The sequence below is a fragment of the Scyliorhinus canicula genome, chromosome 11 (assembly GCF_902713615.1).
Source record: "Scyliorhinus canicula chromosome 11, sScyCan1.1, whole genome shotgun sequence".
Classification (NCBI taxonomy): domain Eukaryota; kingdom Metazoa; phylum Chordata; class Chondrichthyes; order Carcharhiniformes; family Scyliorhinidae; genus Scyliorhinus; species Scyliorhinus canicula.
The window spans coordinates 36,597,950-36,616,943 of NC_052156.1; the positions used below are offsets into that span (position 1 = coordinate 36,597,950).

General features: G+C 44.6%; 1 protein-coding gene across 1 annotated transcript in view; it reads left to right on the plus strand.

The window, feature by feature from the left end:
- The window catches only part of LOC119973643 (voltage-dependent L-type calcium channel subunit alpha-1D-like), an 863,992-nt gene that overhangs the window by 405,025 nt on the left and 439,973 nt on the right, over positions 1–18,994 (plus strand). Inside the window, exons 5-7 of the mRNA XM_038812023.1 lie at positions 1,389–1,540; positions 5,008–5,160; positions 14,035–14,231. Of these exons, the coding sequence (XP_038667951.1) occupies positions 1,389–1,540; positions 5,008–5,160; positions 14,035–14,231 (502 nt within the window). The remainder of the gene's footprint in view (positions 1–1,388; positions 1,541–5,007; positions 5,161–14,034; positions 14,232–18,994) is intronic.

Consider the following 18,994-nt stretch of genomic DNA (forward strand, 5'->3'; position numbering starts at 1 on the left):
GCGTCTAGGCACCAGGAGGTGTTGATTCGGAGGCAGACCCCACCTCCCCTTGCCTTGCCTGAGGCCGCCGTACGGTCCATTCGGTGGATTGAGAAGCCCTCTGGTTGTCGGGCACAGTCCGATGAAGCAGCAGTGAGCCATGTCTCCGTGAAACAGAGCACACAGCAGTCCCTTAGTTCTTTTTGAAAAGTGAGTCCGGCTTTAAGTTCGTCTAGCTTGTTTTCTAGAGATTGGACATTAGCTTGGAGTAAGCTAGGCAGAGGGGCTTTGGGGCCGCGTTGTTTCACTCTCACCTGCAGGCCTGCACGTTTTCCACGCTTCCTGGGGGTGACTGCTTCTTTTCGAGCCTGGGAGACGGTGAGAGTATGCAGTGTTAAGGGAACAGTTGTGTTCAATGAGGTTATTCACTCTGGTCGGTGTGTGGATGGAGGATTTGTTGCCTTGCTTGCGGTCTGAACCTTTGTAAAAAAAATACTTATCAGTTCATTCTTGGAGGAATAGGAATCCTCAGGCCACACTGAGCACATAAAAAATACCTGCTTGCATATAGCCTCTCTTTACTCAGGCATTTTTTATTGTTAGAAAACAGAGCAAACTATATGACACTTATTGGCAATAATCGGTGTAAAATGCAGAGTATAAATTACAACCACAAGAAGGTTTTATAATCTGCAAATCATCGTTCATATTAATTATTCATTGAGACCATTTTGAGCTTTTGATGGTTTGTGTAAAAACTGTGCATGCTACTAACCAATAAAGTAGTATTGGTTGTTCTATTTTCATTTTAAAACATTGGAATATTAAGATTACAATATAGAGATACTTCATAGTTTTTATCAGGATACTTTGGATTTATTTTTTTAAGAAAATGTATTTTATTACAAACATGTAATAAAACAGGTTACAACAACTTCCTCGCAATCAACTATACAGTCCGTACAAATTCTTTCCCCTTTTTCACCCCCCGCCCCCGGCGGCGAACAGCTTCTCAAACAGGGTCACAAACATCCCCCACCTTTTCGATACTTTGCATTTATGGCTACAGTGAGAGAATTGACTGCTGACCCATTCAGTCTTTTATGTCTGAAAAGATATTGAATGAAAAGTTATAATGCTTTATATTTTATATTTGACAAGTGTGTGTCGAAACTATTTTGTCAGTTTATTAGCTGAATTCATCTACATATATGAAAATTACTTACAATGAAAACAGGTCTTAAGTGCTCCAAGACATTATTTTTAATGTATTTTCAGATGGCAATGACGATGAAACATCTATCATGCAGTACAAATGCAGGAATGATATACCATTCCACACTGTAATCAAGAAAGAAACTGATAGAAGATATACTAATTCTATGTCGTAACTTTCAATTTTGTCTCAGCTTGTTTAGTGTTGTTCTGGAACAACTAACCAAAGCAGAGAATCTCGATGGAAATGCAGCTTCTGGTGGCAAACATTCAGGTGGTTTTGATGTCAAAGCCCTCCGAGCCTTTCGTGTGTTGCGACCTCTACGACTTGTTTCTGGAGTACCTAGTAAGTTTCTGTATTTTAAAAACAGAATTTATTTTTAAATTTGCCTGATTGATTCCTCTCTGTTTCTCTAACTTCCTCCAGTCGTACAAACACCCGAGGGGTCTGCATTCCTCTACATCTGGCCAAATTGTATACTCCCAATTTTGTTTTGTCCTGCTTTGGGGGTCCTGGGCAGCACAGTAGCACAGTGGTTAACACTGTTGCTTCACAGCTCTAGGGACCCAGGTTCAATTTCCGGTTCCCTGTGTCTGCATGAGTTTTCTCCAGGTGCTCCAGTTTCCTTTGACAAGTCCTGAAAGACATGCTTGATAGGTGAAATGGGCATTGAGTTCTCCCTCAGTGTACATGAACAGGTGCCATGGAGTGATGAATCTGGGATTTTCACAGTAACTTCATTGCAGTGCTAATGTAAGCCTACTTGTGACAGTAAAGATTATTATTAAACTATGGAATTACCTCCTTAAACCTCTCCACCTCCACCTCACTCTCTTCCTTTAGAATCATAGAATCAAGTCTGCACCGACTCTCTGAAAGAGCACCTGCCTAGACCCACTCCCCCTGCCGTATCTCTGAAACACCATCTAACCATTGGACACTAAAGGGCAATCTAGCATGGTCAATCCACCTAACCTGCACATCTTTGGAATGTGGGAGGAAACCGAAGCACCCAGAGGAAACCCACGCAGACACAGAGAAAGTCACCTAAGGCCGGAATTGAATCTGGGTCCCTGGTGCTGTGAGGCAGCTGTGGTAATCGCTGTGCCACTCTGCTGGACACTTCTTAAACCTACCCTCATATCTCCTTCTATGACTTGGTGGCAGATTTTGCTGTAAATGCTTCTATACAGCACTTAGGAATGTTTTACTATGCTACAGGCAATATAAAAGCAAGTTGTTGTTCAACAAATTTAATTTAGGTACAAACTTGAATGTTATTTGTTATGCTGAGTTTACTGAAACACATTTCATCAATGAAGAAATAAAATTGCCAGTTTTATTGTCAAATTAATTCTGATTCTTGGTTTGCTTCATTACTTTTGAGTAATGTTATGACGAAAGATTATTTTTTAATATGCTTTATAATACTAAACATAATCTATAGGAATTCCAAAAACCTAACAATTTTTCATCTTATCAGTAAAAAGTAAATCTGTTGAAGTTGATTCTTTTCCTTTTCTTCAGATTTCCCAACAACTAATCTTTGAGGAGTGATAAGAAACTAAAATATATATATTGTTTTACCTTATTGTATTGTAAATTGAAATCCAGTATTCCAGATAATCAGATGAATTTCATTTGAAATATTATAATATTTACAATGATGTTGTAGATTAGTTACTTCCTTATTTGGGAGCCATCCTCGAGCTTGGTGAAGAAGATTTGCTTTGGCAGTCGGGTCTCTGGCATCCTAAACATGTGGCTGGCCCAATTGAGTTGCTTTTGGATGATCATAGCTTCGGTGTTGGTGCTCTTGACCCTGTCAAGGATGTTGCTGTTAGTACACCTTTCCTCCCTGCTGATGTGGTGAAACCATCTTCGACAGCATTGATGGTACCTCTCCAGGCCTTGAGATGGCGTCTGTATGCAGTTGAGGTTTTTGAGTTATAGAGAAGAATTGGGAGGACGACTTCCTTGTACATGAGGATCCTTGTATCAGTATGAATGTTGTGGCCACCAAAGATTCTTGTCCTAAGGCATCCAAAGGCGATGCTTATGGATTGGATATAATGTTAGATCAATGCATTGATGTCAGCCTTAGATGAGAGGTGGCTCCCAAGTAGGGGAAATGTAGCACGGTTGGGAGGGTTTCTCCATTGATCTTGATGGAGGGAGAAACCAGATCTTGCCCTGGGACGGTTTGGTAAATGACTTGAGTTGTTTTGAGGTATAGGCTGAGACTGATTCTTCAGTGTGCTTCCATGAGGACGTCACGCATGGCCTGGAGATTCTCTTCTGAGTGGGTGAAGAAGGTGTTGTCATCCACATACTGAAGTTCCACGACCAATGTTCAAGGAATGTCTCAAAGGAAGAGAATGAGGTAGAGGTGAAGAAGTTTGAGGAGGGAATTCCATAGTTTTCTCCTTGGCTTTCAACTGGTTGAGGTTGAAAAGTTTTCCGTCCATCCTGTAGACAATGTACAATCCACTGGGAAGCGCCTTCTTGATAAGGTGAAGGATGGTAGCGATGAGGATGGAGAAAAGGGTGGGGGCAATGACACATCCCCGCTTGACTCCAGTCTTGACCTCAAATCTTTCTGTCTTATTTCTATTGGTGAGGACTGTTGCGTACATCTTATTGAGTCGGAGGATGTTGATGAATTTCTCTGGACAGCCGGCCTGTGACAGGATCTTCCATAGCACTTCACAGTTAACTGAGTCAAAAACCTTGGTTAAATTGATAATGACCATGTAAAATGGTTGGCATTGTTCCTGGTATTTCTCTTGAAGTTGTCAAGCAATGAAAATCATGTGCATTATTCTACTGTTTGGTCAGAAGCCACACTAGCTTTCCCGAAGGACTTCTCCAGAGACTGGGATAAGGCGGTAAGTAAGGATTCAGGTGATGATCTTCCTGATGATGGAAAGTAGGGAGATTCCCTGGTAGTTCCCACAGTCTGCTTTGTTTCCATTCTTGAAGACGGTGATGATGACTGCACCCCGGAGGTTGGCAGGGATTTATTCTCTGTCTCAGATTTTCAGGAGCAGCTGATGGAGTTGATGGGCAATCTCTTCTCTTCCAAGTTTGAATATCTCTGCTGGAATCCTATCCACTCTTGCGGCTTTTCCATTCTTCATGTGTTCAATGCCGGCTTCGACTTCATCTGGTGAGAGTCCAATATCATCTTTGATGGGAAGTTGAGCATTCCCTCGAACAGGCTTACCTCAAGAATTGCAACATATACGTCAATGCCTGGGAGACCATTGCTTAGATGAGACCTACTTGGAGGAAACGCCTGTTCGAAGGGATACAATACTTCAAGAACACCCAATGGCAGAAGGAGGTCTGGAAAAGGAGTCTGAGAAAGGAGTTCCAGTGATCTTGAGTTCATTGACCAATCCCATCTCCTGGAAACACCTGCCAATTGTTCGTTCGGAGATATGGCTCTGATTGGGCTCATCAGCCATGCAAGGACCCACAGAACCCATGACCAGTCACACGGAGTTTCTTAGGTAATCATTAGCAAGTGATCGCTGAAGAAGAAGATTAGTTACATTTAAAAAAGAACATCGGAGGCCACATAATGTAGGGATATGGTAAAATATTCATGAACGGTTTCTCTGCTTGGTATTTATAGATTAACCTCATGCATTCCGATGGAACAGTTTAGTTAGAAATATCAAGCAGTAGATACCTTTATGGTTATTTTTACAATGTAGTAGCAATTCTTTCCTCATGGTTCTTTTTTCTAAGATATGTTATAATTATTATCTTATATCTAACTAACTTGTGCTCTCTGTTATATGAAGGCTTACAAGTTGTCTTGAACTCCATCATCAAAGCCATGGTTCCTCTTCTACATATTGCTCTACTGGTATTGTTCGTAATCATCATTTATGCTATCATAGGACTGGAGCTCTTTATAGGAAAAATGCATAAAACCTGTTACTTCAGTGACACAAGTAAGAATTCATTAATGCTTTAATCAGTTTTGTAAATTTGATATGTATATCTAATTTTATTAAAAGGGTTACCTTAAGTTACAAGTACATTCACAGAGCACTGATAGTGATAAGGAAAGTTTACTCGACTAATACCTAGAATGAGCAGGTTGTCTTATAAGGAAATGTTAGATAGCTAAGCTTCTATCCGCCGGAACTTAAAAAGTAAGAGGCAACTTGATTGCAACATGTAGGGCAGGATTCTCCTGTCTCGTCTGTGGCAGGACCTTTGGCGTTCCAGCCAAAATTTTATTCTCTTTCAGTGGCACTGGAAAATACCAGCCATGAAAGAGGATGGAGAGTTTTGGTTATAAGATCCTGAGAGGTTTTGTAGAAAGGATATTTCCTCTTCTGGAGAATGTAGATTGAGGGGCCACTGTTTAAAAATAAGGGGCCACCTATTTAAGACAAAGATAAGGAGAAACGTTCTCTCTCTGAGGGTCGTGAGTCTTTGGAGCTTTCTTCCTCAAAAGACAGTGGAAGAAGAATCTTTGAATATTTTTAAGACAGAGGTAGATAGATTCTTGATAAGCAAGGGATGCAAGGTTATCGGTGGTCGGTCGGAATATGAAGTTGAGGTTACAATCAGATCAGCCATGATTTTATTGGATGGTAGAGCAGGTTCAAGGAACTGAGTGGCCCACTGCTGCTCTTAATTTGTATGTTCACATGGTAAAATCCTTTGCCATGCTATGCAGAATTCTTTATTAAAATTGCCTTCAATTTTGTACGCTCACTTGTCATAACTAGCATAACGTAATTCACCACTGTTTTATGTTGTATTATGTTGATGCCCTTGTGGGCTCCGCCCCCTCGGAGGTGGTATATAAACCCGTAAGCCTGTAGGCAGCACTCAGCACAGAGTAGTCGCAGGCAGGCACAGATCTAGCGTATTAAAACCACTGTTTACTTCTACTAATCGTCTCGTGTGAATTGATGGCCACATCAATTCCCTTCATTGGTAACCAGTTATGCCCTTCTGGTGTGACTCATCTCAGTTGGCAATCAGCCTCCTTAAGCCATGACCCATTGAAGTCAGTGAGGCAGCACCTTCCAGTTTGTGAAGTCTGGGCCCTGATTTTGCATCTGTTTCTTTCGTTTTTGTGTCACCTGCCTTGTAAGTGTCATGACATTCAATGGCATTACCAGTGCTGAATTGCCCAATGAATTAACATCTTGAACATTGCCATTGACCAGGAACTGAGCTGGACCAGCCATATAAATACTGTGTATACCAGAGCCGGTCAGAGACGGGCGATTCTGGGACACGTATCACACCACCTGATTCCCAAAAGCGTGTTCACCATCTGAAAGTCAGGAACTCAATACCATCCAGGACAAAGCAGCCTGCTTGATTGGCGCCCCATAAACTACCTCAAACATTCACTCGCTCCAATACCAACGCACAGTGATAGCATCTACAAGATGCACTGCAGCAACTTACCAAGACTCCTTTGACAGCACCTTCCAAACCCACAACCTCTACCACTTAGGATAAGGGCAGCAGAAGCATGGGAACACTACCACCTGCAGGATTCCCTCCATATCACACGCCATCCTGACTTGGAACAATATCACCGTTCCTTCACTGTCACTGGGTCAAAATCTTGGAACTCCCTTTCTAACACCACAGTAGGTGCACCTACACAGATGGACTGTTGCAGTTCAAGAAGGTGACTTACCACTACAACCCCAGGAGCAGTTAGGATTGGGCAGTAAATGCTGGCCAATGCGCCTCTATCCCGTGAAAGAGTAAATTTTTAAAAAGGCTAGTGGTTCAGCCCTTGAGAAGGCCAACCAGGCATGGGGTCCAGTGTATTCAAGTGCCATCCTATTTCTGGGCTAATTCACCAGACAACCTCTGGAACAGCTGAATGGAATCAGCCTATATTATTTCCAAGTGCCATATACTGTATTTGGAAAAGTTCAGTTGACCTTTCCAACATTGTAGAAGTACAAAATTGAAAATCCAATTACATAGAAAATGAACGGCAAGAGATGTATTCTGTGGTTAGGTAGGTAGCACCTTTTTCTGTTCCTATATAATTAAGATTTAAACATTTCTCTTGGGGTAAACATGACAAAGAAGGGAAATGAAGATTATCTTTCATTTTTCCTTTGACTTATTCCCAGTGGCATAAAATGGTGCATCCATCTTGAAATTGTTGACATTTCGCATCACTAAACAGAAGTATGAAAATTAAAAAGTTATAAAATACTCATACACCTAAGGTATCCTTTTAGATTAATTGAAAGGCATGGCAGCATTGGACCAGTTATGCAGAAGAGCATCCAATGGGTCTGTCATTAGTTACAATTTCTGATGTATCCTGAAGTTTTTCAATTTTTGCATGGTAATTTACTAAAAGAGTGACTAGGATTTTGCCAACTCTTTGAAGATAGAACATAGAACATAGAAAAATACAGCACAGAACAGGCCCTTCAGCCCACGATGTTGTGCCAAACTTTTGTCCTAGATTAAGAACAAATTAATCTACAACTCATCATTCTACTGTAATCCATGTACCTATCCAATAGCCGCTTGAAGGTCCCGAATGTTTCCGACTCAACTAATTCCACAGGCAGTGCATTCCATGCCCCCGCTACTCTCTGGGTAAAGAACCTACCTCTGACATCCCACCTATATCTTCCACCATTCACCTTAAATTTATGTCCCCTTGTAATGGTTTGTTCCACCCGGGGAAAAAGTCTCTGACTGTCTACTCTATCTATTCCCCTGATCATCTTACAAACCTCTATCAAGTCGCCCCTCATCCTCCGTTCTAATAAGAAAAGGCCAAGCACCCTCAACCTTTCCTTGTAAGACCGACTCTTCATTCCAGGCAACACCCTGGTAAATCTCCTTTGCACCTTTTCCAAAGCTTCCACATCCTTCCTAAAATGAGGCGACCAGAACTGCACACAGTACTCCAAATGTGGCCTGACCAAGGCTTTGTACAGCTGCATCATCACCTCACTGCTCTTAAATTTAATCCCTCTGCTAATGAACACTCACACACCATAGGCCTTCTTCACAGCTCTATCCACTTGAGTGGCAACTTTTAAAGATCAATGAACGTAGACCCCAAGATCTCTCTGCTCCTCCACATTGCCAAGAACCCTACCGTTAACCCTGTATTCCGCATTCATATTTGTCCTTCCAAAATGGACAACCTCACACTTTTCAGGGTTAAACTCCACCTGCCACTTCTCAGCCCAGCTCTGCATCCTATCTATGTCTCTTTGCAGCCGACAACAGCCCTCTTCACTATCCACAACTCCACCAATCTTTGTACCGTCTGCAAATTTACTGACCCACCCTTCAACTCCCTCATCCAAGTCATTAATGAAAATCACAAACAGCAGAGGACCCAGAACGGATCCCCGCGGTACGCCACTGATAACTGGGCTCCAGGCTGAATATTTGCCATCCACCACCACTCTCTGACTTCTATCGGTTAGCCAGTTCGTTATCCAACTGGCCAAATTTCCCACTATCCCATGCCTCCTTATTTTCTGCATCAGCCTACCATGGAGAACCTTATCAAATGCCTTACTAAAATCCATGTACACCACATCCACTGCTTTACCTTCATCCACGTGCTTGGTCACCTCCTCAAAGAATTCAATAAGACTTGTGAGGCAAGACCTACCCCTCACAAATCCGTGCGAACTATCCCTAATCAAGCAGTGTCTTTCCAGATGCTCAGAAATCCTATCCCTCAGTACCCTTTCCATTACTTTGCCTACCACCGAAGTAAGACTAACTGGCCTGTAATTCCCAGGGTTATCCCTATTCCCTTTTTTGAACAGGGGCACGACATCCGCCACTCTCCAATCCGCTGGTACCACCCTGTGGACAGTGAGGACGAAAAGATCATTGTCAATGGCTCTGCAATTTCATCTCTTGCTTCCCATAGAATCCTTGGATATATCTCGTCAGACCCGGGGGACTTGTCTATCCTCAAGTTTTTCAAAATGCCCAACACATCTTCCTTCCTAACAAGTATCTCCTCGAGCTTACCAGTCTGTTTCACACTGTCCTCTCCAAGGACAGTATGGCCCCTCTCATTCATAAATACTGAAGAAAAGTACTTGTTCAAGACCTCTCCTATCTTTTCTGACTCAATACACAATCTCCCGCTGCTGTCCTTGATCGGACCCACCCTCGCTCTAGTCATTTTCATATTTCTCACATATGTGTAAAAGGCCTTCAGGTTTTCCTTGATTCTACCCATCAAAGATTTTTCATTCCCTCTCTTAGCTCTCTTAATCCCTTTCTTCAGTTCCCTCCTGGCTATCTTGTATCCCTCGAGCGCCCTGTCTGAACCTTGTTTCCTCAACCTTACATAAGTATCCTTCTTCCTTTTAACAAGACATTCAACCTCTCTTGTCAACCATGGTTCCCTCACTCGACCATCTCTCCCCTGCCTGACAGGGACATACATATCAAGGACACGTAGTATCTGTTCCTTGAACAAGTTTCACATTTCAATTGTGTCCTTCCCTGACAGCCTATGTTCCCGACTTGGATGTCTGACAGCATCGTATTTATCCTTCCACCAATTGTAAACCTTGCCCTGTTGCACGCACCTGTCCCTCTCCATTACTAAAGTGAAAGTCACAGAATCGTGGTCACTATCTCCAAAATGCTCCCCCACTAACAAATCTATCACTTGCCCTGGTTCATTACCAAGTACCAAATCCAATATGGCCTCCGCTCTGGTCGGACAATCTACATACTGTATTAGAAAAGCTTCCTGGACACACTGCACAAACACCACCCCATCCACACTATTTGATCTAAAGAGTTTCCACTCAATATTTGGGATGTTGAAGTCACCCACGACTACTACCCTGTGACTTCAGCACTTTTCCAAAATCTGTTTCCCAATCTGTTCCTCCACATCTCTGCTGCTATTGGGGGGGCTATAGAAAACTCCCAACAAGGTGACTGCTCCTTTCCTATTTCTGACTTCAACCCATACTACCTCAGTAGGCAGATCCTCCTTGAACTGCCTTTCTGCAGCTGTGATACTATCTCGAATTAATAATGCAACTCCCCCACTTCTTTTACTACCCTCCCTAATCTTATTGAAACATCTATAACCAAGAACCTCCAACAACCATTTCTGTCCCTCTTCTATCCAAGTTGCCGAGATGGCCACCACATCGTAGTCCCAAGTACCGATCCATGCCTTAAGTTCACCCGCCTTATTCCTGATGCTTTTTGCGTTGAAGTATACACACTTCAACCCATTGCCGTGCCTGCGAGTACTCTCCTTTGTCAGTGTTACCTTCCCCACTGCCTCACTACATGCTTTGACGTCCTGAACATTGGCTACCTTAGGTGCTGGATCACAAGTCCGGTTCCCATTCCCCTGCCAAATTAGTTTAAACCCTCCCGAAGAGTACTAGAAAACCTCCCTCCCAGGATATTGGTACCCCTCTGGTTCGGTTGCAACCCGTCCTGCTTGTACAGGTCCCACCTTCCCCAGAATGCGCTCCAATTATCCAAATACCTGAAGCCCTCCCTCCTACACCATTCCTGCAGCCACGTGTTCAACTGCACTCTCTCCCTATTCCTAGCCTCGCATCGCGTGGCACCGTCAACAAACTGGAGATGACAACTTTGTCTGTCCTGGCTTTTAACTTCCAGCCTAACTCCCTAAACTTGTTTATTACATTCACACCCCTTTTCCTACCTACGTTGTTGGTACCAATGTGCACCACGACTTCTGGCTGCTCCCCCTCCCCCTTAAGGATCCTGAAGACACGTCCGAGACATCTGGCCCTGGCACCCGGGAGGCAACATACCTTCCGGGTGTCTCGCTCGTGACCACAGAATCTCCTATCTATTCCCCTAACCATTGAGTCTCCTATCACTATTGTTTTTCTATTCTCCCCCCTTCCCTTCTGAGCCCCGAGCCAGACTCAGTGCCAGACACCTGGCCGTTAGGGCCTTCCCCCGGTAGGTCATCCCCCCCCAACAGCATCCAAACGGTATACTTGTTTTGAAGGGGAACGGCCACGAGGGATTCCTGCACTGTCTGCCCGTTCGTTTTCTTTCCCCTGACTGTAACACAGCTACTCTTGTCCTGTACCTTGGGTGTGGCTATCTCTCTGTAACTCTTCTCTATTACCCCCTCTGCCTCTCGAATGATCCGAAGTTCATCCAGCTCCAGTTCCAGTTCCCTAACACAGTCTCTGAGGAGCTGGAGTTGGGTGCACTTCCCGCAGGTATAGTCAGCGGGAACACCGGTGGTATCCCTCACCACCCACATCCTACAGGTGGAACATGCAACCGCCCTAGCCTCCATCCCCTCTTACCTTACAGAATACAGCTGCACTGTGGACCAACTGGAACTCCGCCCTCCGACTCTGCTCCCAGTCAGGTGTACTCTCTGTAAACTCCCGACTCCCTTCTCGCTCTATGAAATGAAATGAACGGAGCGCCTTGTTCCCTCCTCACCTAACTCCCTCAGTCACCAAACTCTCACTATAGCACTCAAATGCACCCAAATTCAGGACTCACTCAGTCACCAAACTCTCACTATAGCACTCAAATGCCCCCAAATTCAGCAGTCCCTCAGTCACCAAACTCTCACTATAGCACTCATATGCACCCAAATTCAGCACTTCCTCCATCACCAAACTCTCACTTTCGCACTGTAACTAGCTCAGATTTATACTGTGACTCTAGCCTGTGGAAAATGGCCCAATCCAATTAACTAATTAGCAAGCTCCAGCTGTAAGTAGTTACAAGTAGAACCTTTGTTTAAAGCTGATTGCAAATTCACCTTCTTCTCAACCAAACAGCAACTTTTAAGTTAATTAACTAAATAAAAGAAAGACTAGACTTTAGATAAAAATTAAAAATAAACCCTTAATATCCCTCAGTCACCAAACTCTCACTATAGCACTCAAATGCACCCAAATTGAGCACTCAGTGCAAACTGAGATGACTGGGTGTGGGGATGGTGGTGGGGGGAGAGGAGAAACGAGAGATGGGAAAAAGGTGGCAAAACGTGTTGGGAGGGAAGCCCAACCTCATTACGTCATCAGGGAATATTCCCAGTGATGGGAATTGCAGGGGCTCAATTGCTTGCAGAGGTAGGCAGTCAATTAAACCAATCAGTTGACCTATTGAATATCATTTACCATCCATTGGCATTCTACTGACACAGGACACTCCCCAACCCCCCTATCCGCTGCATGAAGTGTATACCAGCTGCATCGAGATGGAGTCTCAATGGCTTTCCGAGGGAGTGAGGTGGGTCGTGGGATTGGGGCGAGGGCGTGGAGGATGTGTCTTGATTTCCTTAGGTAGCATGCACCAAAGAGGTGGTAGCAACAGCTGGCCAGGGTTCGCCATGCCAATCAGTGAAGCCTGTCTGCCTGGCTCTGAAGCATCAATAAAACTTTATGACTTGCCCTAGAAGGGTGCCGCAAAATGGATGCACACTCTTCTTTGCAGTCTGAGCAAAGATCACCTATCCCAGTGGAGCTGCCATGGCTGCAGGCCCTCTGATTTCATTTGCAATGTGGATAGCCTATGAGAATGATGGGCCTGGCGGTGTGTGCTCAATTGGCCGCTGCTGGTAAAATGGCCATTGAAGTCTTGCTGCCCACTGGCAAAGGCTCGGGTCACGCATTTTGTTCCAATGGTGGGACTTAATTCTTGATGGTAAAATCTTGGTCTGAAGGTTGATGATTTTGCAGTGAGGAATCGAGGGCATCTGGAACCTGAGGGAACAGGACCATTTCAATCAATCAGATGGAAGGATTGAGATATAAACAGTGCAAGGACTGAGAAGGACATGTAAATTAGTAGGTGAATTCAATATCAAACCAGCTACAGCAATGGATATAAAACCGGAATTGTCCAACCCCCCTGCGGCCAGTTTTCCCATGGCAGATGAGGTGAGCGATTGGCTGCTGGTGGGATCTTCTGGTCTACGGACTATTGCCTGGCTCACAGGCCCCACCATCCGGGACCCGCTGCTGGGGGGGGGGGGAGGTGCCAACCGTCAGTGGAACCAGAAGATCCCACTGGCAGGTGGGCCAGAAAATCCCATCCAAAGGGAAGGAAACAAAGATTGGATTAAGAGTAGAGAAAAAAAGATAGAAAGGTGAAGTTTAAAAAAAAGGCAGAAATTTTACATTTGCATTTTTAAACAATTAACACCAGAAGGAATGAGACTGTGCACTTGTAATAGTTAATTTTTTATATCAGAGAAGTTAATTGGCAATACAAGCATATAAAATATTGTTAAATGTGTTCTTCCACTTGAAATAGCAAGACTGAGCTTTCTGTGGCGTGTTTAGTTCACATTTACTGTGCAAGTATGGCAAATTCATGCCATTTGATGTATTTCAACAATGCGACGTACAGCAAAATGTTGTTTACATGAAGCTAATGGCAAAGCAGTGCAACTGGGACAGCACTTGGATATTTGCGTTTAATGTGCATATGCTGCTTGTCTATTGTTTCTGTACCATTTGGCCGTAGATAATTGATTCATCATTATTTTGACAGCACATCCTGGCCCATTGTGTCTTTTGAAGAATTATATTTTTTATTAATAACAAAAAGTTTCATAAACATTTTTGCAAATTTTAAATGTTTTCCTAGTGTGTGATATATATATATGTATCTTATAGATTTACTGAATTATCTTTTATGATTATTAATGAACTAACTTTTGATTTACTTGTTGTTTAACTTACATTTTCATTGGACAAATAATAATCAAACATTTTAAAATATTTATTAAAGTAAAGTCCAAGGTTCAGTAACTGAAGCTATAATATATCATCACCTTCCGTTTCTAGACGTGATAGCAGAAGATGAGCCAGCACCTTGCGCATTCTCAGAGAGTGGTCGCCAATGCCCCATGAATGGAACGGAATGCAGGGGTGGGTGGCCGGGCCCAAATGGAGGCATCACAAACTTTGACAACTTCGCTTTTGCAATGTTAACAGTTTTTCAATGTATAACAATGGAAGGATGGACAGATGTTCTGTATTGGGTAAGTGATTGGCCAAGAAATACATTTCAATACAGACAACTCAAATAATGTCAGAAGCAGAAACCAGTATGTTCTTCACACAATATTTGTGTGCAATTTACTTAAAAATTGGCTATGAGATTCAATAAAATCAGGAAATAGGCACTGGAATGCTGATACTTGATTCGTCTTTGCCCATTGCTTCTCATGTAGGCAGCATACAAACTTTGTGCTGCCTGCATATTTAAATTATTGGAGTATGCGACCAATGCTAAGCGCACTGTTAAATGCTGCACACCTGAGCAGTGGGTGCAAAACTGTGAGAGGCTAGCAACACTTAAAACTAACCTGTATTGTGAAAGCCAGCCTTCACCTCTTAAAGGGGAGGAGCATGCTGGCTGGAGAAGGGACTGAAGCTGGTTGCAGAAGCGAGTGTGAGCAAGAAGACCACTCAATTATGGCAGAGCATTGCAGCAAGTGTGCTCCAAGATTATTTGACACTTTACTGGAGGCCTTGATCCAGGAGGAGAGGAGAGATGCCATGCACCCAAGAGGCCATCCAGACAAGCTCACAGACGACAATGGGAGTGAATAGCTGTGGTTAAGTGCCAGGGGTTTAGCTCTGAAGACCCGGATGCAGTATTCCAAGTTCAATGACCTTACTCAAGTGGTCAAAATTAGTGAGTGCATTTTCAAATGCTATTCCTGACCAACTGCACCACGAGCCTCAGACATGTTCAATGCTCCATAGCACGACCAATAACCTGTCAATCAGGACTCATACCTAACATTCATAGCTTCATCTTACCCTCACACATTTCAGAATCACAGAGTTACAGAATTGTTACACCACAGAAGGAAGCCATTTGGTCCGTGATGTCTGTGCTGGCTCTCCAAATGACCAATGCACCTAGTGTCATTTTCTATCTTCTCCCCGTAACCATGCATATTCTTCTTTCAGATAATAATCCAATTCCTTCTTGAATGCCTTCATTGAACCTGCCTCCACTGCACTCTCAGGCAGTGCATTCCTGGGGCTGGATTCTCCCCTACCCAGCGGTGCGGGAAGTCCCGGCGTGATGGAGTAGCGTGAACCACTCCGGCGTCAGGCCGCCCCAAAGGTACGGAAGTCTCCGCACCTTTAGGGGCCAAACCCTAACCTTGAGGGTCTAGGCCCGCGCCGGAGTGGTTGATGCACCGCCGGCCGGCGGGAACGGCCTTTGGCGCCACGCCAGCCGGGGCCGAAGGGACTTTGCCGGCCGGTGGAAGTCCGCGCCTGGTCCCGCTGGTAAGGTAGGTGGTTTGATTCACGCCGGCGGGACCAACATGACAGCGGCGGGACTTCGGCCCATTGCGGGCCGGAGAATCACCGGGGGGGGGGGGGGGGGGGGGGGGGGGGGCGGCAACAGGCGTGGCGTGATTCCCGCCCACGCCGAATCTCTGGTGCCGGAGACTTCGGGAGACGGCGGGGGCGGGATTCAAGCCGGCCCCTGCCGATTCTCCGACCCGGCGGGGGGGCGGAGAATCCCACCCCAGATCTTAACCAAGCGCTGCTTGAAAAGGTTTTTCCTCATGTCTCCATTCCTTCTTTTGCCAATTACTTTAAATCTGTGCCCTTTTGTTCTCGATTCTTCCAACAGTGGGAATGGTTTTTTCCATCTACTCTGTTCCTCATGATTTTTAATACCACTCTCAACTCTCCTCTCAATCTTCTCTTCTCCTTGGAAAAGAGTCCCAACTTCTCCAATCTATCTACATAACTGAAGTTCCTTGTCCCTGGCATTGTTCTTGTGAATATTTTATTCACCTTCTCTAATGACTTCACATTTTTTCTAAACACTGATGCGAAAACTGTATGCAATTGGACGCAATGCTTCAATTGAGGCTGAACCAGTGTTATTATTAGTTTGACATAACCTTGCTCTTGTACTCTATGTCCCTATTCGTAAAACCACTCTATTGACTTGTCCTGCCATGTTCAATGATTTTTGAATCTATATATATACCTGGGTCCCTCTGCTCCTACACCCCCTGAGGAATATACTCATTACTTTATATTATCGCTCCACATTCTTCCCTGCATTGAACTCCATTTCCACTTGTCTGCCCATCCAACCGACTTGTCTATTTAATTTTGAAGTTCAACACCATCATCCCTATAGTTCACAATTATTCTAAGTTTCATACCATCCATAAATGTTGTAATTGTGCCATGTACACCAAGGTCTAGGTCATTAAAAATATCAGGAAAAGCAAGTGTCCCAACATCAGCCCCTGAAGATATTCTCTTCAAACTTTCCTCCAATCTGAGAAACATCCATTAACCACCGCCCTGTTTCCTGTCACTCAACTAATACACGTTGCCACTGTCCCCTTTGTTCCATGAACCATAACTTTGCGCACAAATCTGTTCTTTGGCACTGTATCAAGTGCCTTTTGTAAATACATGTGTACCACATCAACAGCTTTGCTCTCTCTGATATCTCTTCAAAATTAGTTAAACTTGATTTTCCCTTAAGAAGTCCATGCTGGCTTTATATAATAAGCCACATTTGTCTATGTGACTATTAATTTTGTCCTGAATTATGCTTTCGATATTAATTTTGTCCTGAGTTAGGAACAGAGAAAGAGATTCCAAATGAGCAATGCACCTAGTGTCATTTAGAAAGTACAAGCAGTAGGAAACGCCTGGGAGAGTTTAAGAAGCAGTGGGATGTTGGTGGCTCCTTGTTGCAGACTGTTGGGGCAAATGTAACCTTTTGGGGCATGTCTGAGGAGCTGAAGTTGTGCCTGTGAGTTGATGCTGGAGTGCAGGCTCATGAATCTAGGGGAATGTAGTCTCGGGTGATGAGATTGAAATCCTGCGAGGTGAGCAGTTGTTGAGGCAGCCTTGGCCAGAGTAGCTTTGAGGGAATTCAGAAACTTGGGACAATATTTTCCGCTCCCATTTTTGTCGGGAGGGTTCACCGATGAGAGCGGAAAATGTCATGAGATGTCCAAATCGCAATTCACGACGATTGTCCCTTCTCCCTGCCGGTGACATAGGCATTTTCCAACATCAGGAACATCATTTCCATATTTTTTGTTGGGCCAGCATTTATTGCCCATCCCTAGGGCATTTAAGAGTCAACCACATTGCTGTGGGCTTGGAGTCACATGTAGGCCAGACCAGGTAAGGACAGTAGATTTCTTTTCATCAAGGATATTAGTGAACCAGATGGGTTTTTACGACATCGACAATGGTTTCATGGTCATCTTTAGACTATCAATTCCAAATTTTAAAAATTGAATTCACATTTCACCATCTGCCATGGTTGGATTTGAACCCGAATCCCCAGAGCATGATTCTTGGTGGGGTACACGGGGCATGATTAACTATTGTGCACTGGGTGGTCTTTAAAAAATGGCTTCCCGATCTTCAAGAACCTAACTTGCTGGCTCCCAGCATGACATCATGGGATTCGCCTCTTGAGATTTCTGAGTACCGAACGATACAGCGGTGAAAGCCACCGCTGCTGCCGATGCAGTCAATGCCAATTACCCGCCTCACCTGCTATCAGCCTTTGCCAAAATATCTCCCTGGAACTTTGACTCTGAAAATTTTAGAATCCCTCTTCAGCGAGAGTTTTTATGAGATTTCTTAACTCACAGTGGATACTGATGTCTGGTTGGGTTGCTGAGAAATTCATGGGGCGCGATTCTCCGCCCCCCACGACGGGTCGGAGAATAGCCTTCCCGACATTTTTCCCGACCTCCCGCTATTCTCCCCCCCCCCCCCCCACGGCCACCCCACGACACGAATCGCTGCCCGCCGTTTTTTACGCCCTAGCCGATGGGCCAATTTCCGAGGCCTTTACGGCCGTTTTCACGAACTCCAACACACCTGCTCTCACAGTTCGTGAAAACGGCCGCCAAGTGCCGTTCTGGAGAACCATGCCAACGATTGGCACGGCCGCACCACGGCCGTGCCAAGGGTGGCATGGGCCCGCGATCGGTGGGCACCGATCGCGGGCAGCGGGTCCGAACCCCGTGCACTCTTTGTTCCTCCGCCGCCCCGCTGGATCAGTCCGCGGGGTGGCTGAGGGGCATAACGGCCCGCGCATGCGCGGGTTTCACGCATATGCGTGATGACGTCATCTGCGCATGCGCTGATTGGAGCCGTCCAATCCGCGCATGCGCGGCTGACATCATCGTTTGCGTCAGCCGCCGTTAACCTTGGCGCGCGGGCTTAGCGAAGTTCGCTAAGCCTGCGATGTCGAGGTTCACGGGGCCCCGCTGCTAGCCCCGACCGGGGAGCAGAATCGGGTCCCGGGAGGGGGCGCGGAGGCTGCCGTGAAACATGGCCAGTTTCACGGCAGCCTTCACGACTCTCCGCATTTGCGGAGAATCGCGCCCATGGGATCTGTCTTGGTCACATCTGCTATGTATTGCGCAATGTAGTGTGTTTGATCATAGTTTGGCTGTTAATTCACATGTATCTCACGTTAATTCTGAATGTTAGAATGTCAGATAGATATTGCAAATTGTTTTACTTTTGACTTTGAATAGTAATGTTTATTTTGTTTGTTCAAAAATTGTGGAATCCTGTAGTTTTATTCTCTTAGTAAGATATCAAAAATTGTCTACTTTAAAGAAAACATTATTGGTTCCTAATCTGACCATGCAAAATGTTTGGGTGTCTGGCCTAGGACCATAACATAGAATTCAAAAATGGGTAATGGAACAGTGAGCCTTGCAGTTATATGTATACATACATATCATTGAAGGTGGCAGGGAAGTTTGAG